Source organism: Anabas testudineus, chromosome 16 (genome assembly GCF_900324465.2).
Source record: "Anabas testudineus chromosome 16, fAnaTes1.2, whole genome shotgun sequence".
In the NCBI taxonomy this organism is placed as follows: Eukaryota; Metazoa; Chordata; class Actinopteri; order Anabantiformes; family Anabantidae; genus Anabas; species Anabas testudineus.
This window is the reverse complement of record NC_046625.1, coordinates 13284573-13290572: the sequence shown is the minus strand read 5'-3', so window position 1 is coordinate 13290572 and position 6000 is coordinate 13284573. Positions and strand designations below refer to the sequence as shown.

Sequence of the window (6000 nt, the reverse complement as noted above, 5' to 3'; positions counted from 1 at the left end):
GTGTGAAGACATCCATGTTGCATCTGTATCTTTGAGGGCTGCTCTGCTCCTTCCATCCCAGCACAGTGAAATGCTAAATAATGGGATCCATGAATACTCCCCAGAAAGCCAGGATAGATAGAAACTGCATGTTCCTGTGCTCTCATAACTGGTTCACTCCCAACTTTATCAAGATTTGATGGTTTATATATATTAAATTCTACGGAAACAAAATGTATCTATTTAATTGGTCATTTTTATTATTGTTTAGCCTTCAAATATTTCTGGAGCACTGGAGCAGCTAGCAATTGTTTTGGACCTGCTTTTTTGTTGAAGTGACCCCCTTGTAACCACCACCACCACTTTTTATATACACACCTTCCTTCTTTCTTCAGTCTCTATAACTGTCTCCCTCCCTCTCTTCATCTGTTTGCTTCTTTCTTAGACTAAGGAGTGAGAGAAGAGGGAGTCCCATTGGCATTCCTTAACATCTCTGTTGCACACTAGTGTTCAGAGAGCCATCTGTAGATCAGGAAGACAAAAAGACGCGCCTGAGCCTTGGCGTCACTCAACAGGTAAGCACAGCTCTCTTTATCTCATGCAAATCCACACACATATTCAAAGATTCTTTGGCTTTTTTAAGAAGGAGGTACACCCTCTCTGCGTTTCTGCCTGCCTGCCTCACTTACTTTGTCTCTGTACACCCTAGGCAGATAGATGTGCTTGAGTTGGTAGAGGTTGAAAGAAGGTTTTGCCTCTCTGTCTCTCAACTTTTTTCCTGAGCAAAGCAGGTGTGTGAGTGTGTGTAGCAAGCTCGGAGTAATCCAGTACACCTGAACACTTCGAGCTGAATGGAGCAGAGACAAGTCGTACACAAAACCTAAGTTGATTTCTCTGAATGCCTTGAAGTAGTGCTGGACATGTGCATTGTCAAGTTGCTGCCAAATTGCTGGACCAAGCTGATATGATTTAGCCTGTATGATTTCAAGACTGAGGTCTGTGCTGTCTGCTTGTAACACATCAAGTCAGGTCTTAACCAGCCTGCTTAAGACTTGACAGACTGCTTAATGAATGTTTTAATGCACAATCAGTGCTTCTGATATGATTAGATTCTGTTGATAATCTAATCTGCATATTTTAGAAACCCTCTGTATCTGCAGTTCAGTGTTAAAGCAGTAATAGTTCACAACACTACTTCTATAATATACAGTAATTGGAGCCAAAGGCAACTGGTGAGATTGGTAAGAGGTTAGGTTGGCATTAAGATGTAGCACCACATCTGAATTGGATGGCTGCATGGAGGTTGAAACTTAATTTTCTGTACATTGACTGATTTCATGGGGTTTCACATTAAATTGGTCTAGGATTGAGTGTATTGAGTCGTTTGATAATGTTATGAAAGGCGCCATTAAAAATCTACCTGTCGGGGGTCATGCTGAATGGTTCAGCTACTTCTGATGCCCTTGCGGGGAGAGTGGCAGCCTTGTGTCTGAAAACGAATCAAATTTCAAATCAAACTTTCTAATTTGCATTTGTAAAGAGCTGGTGAAGAACAAGGTAAAAAAAAAAAAACTGTGGCATTGAGTGCTGCCGTAGTAAAATATGGTTCTTTCTTATCTTTGAAAGCAGATTGAATTGCCATTCAGTTTGGTATTTATCTAATGTTATATTTTAATCAACTGTTAAATGATGCAGTTATTCCACAAATGCTACACCATTGCATAAAATGTTCTTACACCAAAACTAAACATGTATCAGTAAATCCACATTCTTGCAGCTGCATTAATAAAGTCTTTAAGGCAGTTGTTTGACAAGGTAATTGGAATGTGGGGAGGTCAGGCAGGCTGTGTCTGCTTTCATTAGGAGTCCCAATAAAAACGGTGACTCATGAGGGTGGCAGCAACCTTCCTGTGTTGGCCAAACACTTCTCGTCCTCACAGGGAATACCTGTTGTTTGAACTCAAAATCCACTTTTTAATTGTAGTTTAAACCAGTACTTATTATAAAGAGATGGATGGATGGATAACTATAAATTGCAATGCACGTAAGAAAAAATGTCAACGTCAGACAGATTGTGTTTGTGTTTACCTGCAGGAGGCATTAAAAGAGACACAGATAAAAAGAAGACAGGCACTTTCAACCTCAGAAAAGAATTTCTGTTCATTGAAGAGGGAAGTAATTGCCCTTGTGTGCTCAAAGAGTATACAGGGGGCTCTGAAATACACAAATGTTTTTAGAGCGAAAAAATAATTGAGTGTGAGTTAATTCTTATCAAAGCCTGTTGGAGTGCAGCTAATCGACTGAGGGGAGATGCGTCAAAGAGCTGCTGCCTTCAATTCATTTTGTCTATTCAGATGAGAAAATATTTAGTTTTCAATTAAGTAAATCACTATTATTTGTTCCACTCTTGCAGCAGATAAATTGAAGTGATTACAAACTGACTTAAAATCTTCAGAGGTCTCCTCCTGGTCAAATGAGGAACTTTATTGGATGGAATGACCACATATCTGCAGCACAGGGACCATAGTCCTAATTCCCCACATTCACAATGAAAGTATCATGACAGAGGACCACATGTGTGTGCCTTACTTTCAAATATTCATTGAAAGTTATCTGCAAAAACATATATACAGTTGTAATTCTATTCTAACTATTTATACACCATTTTCTCCACTGCACTAAAATGAACCATACGCTGTATATTCTGATATACTGCCCCAGTGTTAAGGTATGAGTCAACAAGCAAAGAAAGATTATTATTATTTCAGATGTGCTACTTTCATGATATTGTAAGACCAGGTGACTAAAACACTAATGTTAGTTGGTCATGTTTTCAGCTATTGTACATATACAGCAGGAGACACCTTCACATTACCTCCTACACTGTCGCATTAATTATAAACGTGGGTTGTTTAAAGGTTTTGAAGAAAAAAAATACCAGCGTATTTTTCTGCAGCAGACACTGTCTAGTTTATGCATTTGTTATGTCCATTTTTAACAAAATGTCCATATCACAAAGCAATGTCTAAATTATGTCTAAATTCCAACAATTTAATGAACTTAAAACTTGTTTTAAAAAAAAGGAGTATATGTGTGGTCTGGTTTTCACTCCCTCTGCTGATTCTGTAACAGAAGTCAAAAGAAAAGTCATAAGAAGCCACAGAGGTTTTCTGTAATAGCTAATCACAAATTCAAAAGTATATTTCTAAGGGAACTTGTGACTCATCATCAGACCAACATTAGCTCAAATAACTAAACCACTCAAACACAGCGAGTTCTCCTGCATTTAAAAACATTTAAAACACAAATTACCAACTCTGTGCTCTTGAAACTTATTTTTTTTATCCATAAATTGAATTTTAAAAATTACTGAAAACACAAGTTACTGCATTAGTTTCCAAACCCAGTCCTCAGGCGCACTTGCCCTGGGGTAGGGCAGAGGGGCTTTAGGATAGGGTCAGAAAAAAAAAGAAAAATAAGCAAGAAATGTAAACACAGAAAGACCAATTTGTAACTGATGTTTTCATATAACACACTTCTGTTTGTGGCATAATGTAGATGCATCTCAAACATATAGGCCTACCTTATGGACATATGTGTTCATCTTGTAGGGGATGCAGAGTTTGTGTTTGTGTGTATTTCATGTTTTTCTCTGATATTTCCAGGATTGTCGAAGGTCAGGTGTCAGTGGTGAAATGGACTTTTTGTCAGCATGGATCATGTCTCCTTCAGCACTACCCTTTCTCTGTCTCATCTGGGGTAAGAGAATCAAATGTCACCACAGACTTATCATTACAGTAACTGTGGCCTTTTCAAGTTATATCCATGTTCAGGTCATTCAGCTGAGTAGTGGGAACTTGGATTTTTATGAAACCTTAATTACATTTTTATTTTTATCATAACAGCTACATGTATGTTTACATGCATGAGTCGCCTGCTCTAACTCCTCAAGAAAAACAGGTTAATAATGATGCATGCACTGTACAGTGGCAAAAAAAGTATTATATTTGTTAATAATCTTGACGTAGATGAAGATCAGATCACATTTTATGACAAATTAATGCAGAAAACCATTCAATTCCAAGCTTAAATACTTTTTCTTGCCACTGTAAATGTAAGTCATTTAGATTAACCTGGTTAAGCTCTTAATGATCTTCTAATCTTATTCTGTGAATATCTTGCCAGGTATTAATGGGTTTACTGTGGCTTGGTGAAGGAAGAACTAACCAGAAGGTAGAAAATCAATGTGGTTAACATCATTAACAATATCATTACCTATGCAGTGGCTATTGCTTCAGATATAAAAACAGCAGCTGCATCTGTTCTCTACCTCAGGTAGAAAGGTACATTTTGTTAACTGATTTATTCCTGGAAAAATGAATTCAGTTTAAAAGTATTAGTGTTTTATGCAAATAGCTTAATCCAAATACTCATAACTTTAATATGTCCAACCAGGTTACTCCATGTGAGCATGGTGATATTTCTGTTGTACCAGGCTTGTTGTTTGGTACAGTTAAAGACTGTAAGCATCCCTCATATTTTCACCTCTTGCCTCAATTACTTTACAGAGAATAAATCTTTCTTGTTTTTTTTTACTGCTTCTAGATATTATGAGCACATTATTTCCTCTCAAGTTTCAATTGTCATTAACTAAACTAATTCAAGTTCATGGCACTTACTAAGCATAACTCTTATCTAAGTTTTCTGACAGTACAGTGGGCAAAACAATCTCCACGCTGCTACCTTATGACAAGAGAACTGTAAACATACATTAACATAAAAAACAGCATAATACTGATATATGAGGTGCATGCTGTACCTAAAGAAGTTGTGAAATATTTTCTGGAGCTAACCTATGGCTGTTAAACAACTTAAAGACAACACCTGCATCTTAAAAAGTAAAAAAGAATGTAGAAATAAAGACTGAAGAGCAAATTACCTACATATATAATTGTTGGCATCCAGTCTTGAATATGGAATATAAATCAATATTTCACCGCAGACATTTTGACATGTCATAGCAGGGGTAATTAATAACTTTAATTAATGATGACTTTCAGTTCATTAAGGTGCTGGAATTCCAGCACAATGATATTGTGCAGTTTGCTCACTGACGTGGCTTACTAGGACACTCAAATAGAGCCATTAGAAATAGTATTAATTACAGCAATGGAGTCAAAATACTGTATGTATCAGTCAGCTCCTTCATCATATGCCTGCGTCCCCAGTTTAAAGCTGTGTTATTTAATGTCTTGTATTAACAGTGGGTCAGATATTTGCTGTACAGTATCATGTTGATGTTTTAATGTAAAATTAAATATTTTGGTTTTACTGCTTACTTTACTGTTTTGGTTCAGTATTACAGCTGTCATGAACCTCGATTCGAGGTTTTCAGTTGCAGCGGGCGGATTGTTTTTCAGCAAGATAAATAAATATATAAATCTCTGAAAACCCTCTGTGCACTACATGGCCACTACCTGACAGCAGACAAACAAAACCATATAACTTAAGTTACTGTAAAGACATGTAGGATATTTCCATGTATTTTTTTTACTGAGAAACTAAGTGGGATATACCACATAGATGGAACAACAACTTGGAGATGTGGACATAAATAAATCATCAAAACCTTCTCGATTCAACCCTTCATTGGAGTTGTAAGCTAACGAAAATAGGATTTATTGGCATACAAGTTCAAACATTTAACCTTTCATTGCATTTGGATTAAATTTCTTCCCTATTCTCACTGTGGGACATAAAAAAGCATTATTAGAAAAACTTTGGGTGGTATTTAGTGCTTCTATCTCTCAGAATAATACAGTATAATACCATTTCAGCAGCCACTGTAGACCACTGTTGAGTATTCATTTATGTAAACTGTATGCAAATGTGCTCTTGTGTTTGGTTGTTTGTATGCATCCTTTGTAATGGCCAATCTTGCCCTTCATATTTGACGTGAGGTGACTGGTTCAGCCTTGATCTGAGAGCTCTGCCTCTCACTCATGTTGTCAGATGCAACAG

The 6000-nt window shown here is 36.9% G+C and overlaps 1 protein-coding gene across 2 annotated transcripts in view; it reads left to right on the top strand.

Moving 5' to 3' along the window:
• Positions 1-473: 473 nt before the first annotated feature.
• The window catches only part of nphs1 (NPHS1 adhesion molecule, nephrin), a 35297-nt gene continuing 29770 nt past the window's right edge, over positions 474-6000 (top strand). For both annotated transcript variants that reach the window (XM_026369912.1, XM_026369911.1), the window contains exons 1-2: positions 474-554; positions 3645-3738. In XM_026369912.1, coding sequence (XP_026225697.1) covers positions 3675-3738 — 64 coding nt within the window. In that variant the 5' untranslated portion in view covers positions 474-554; positions 3645-3674. The remainder of the gene's footprint in view (positions 555-3644; positions 3739-6000) is intronic.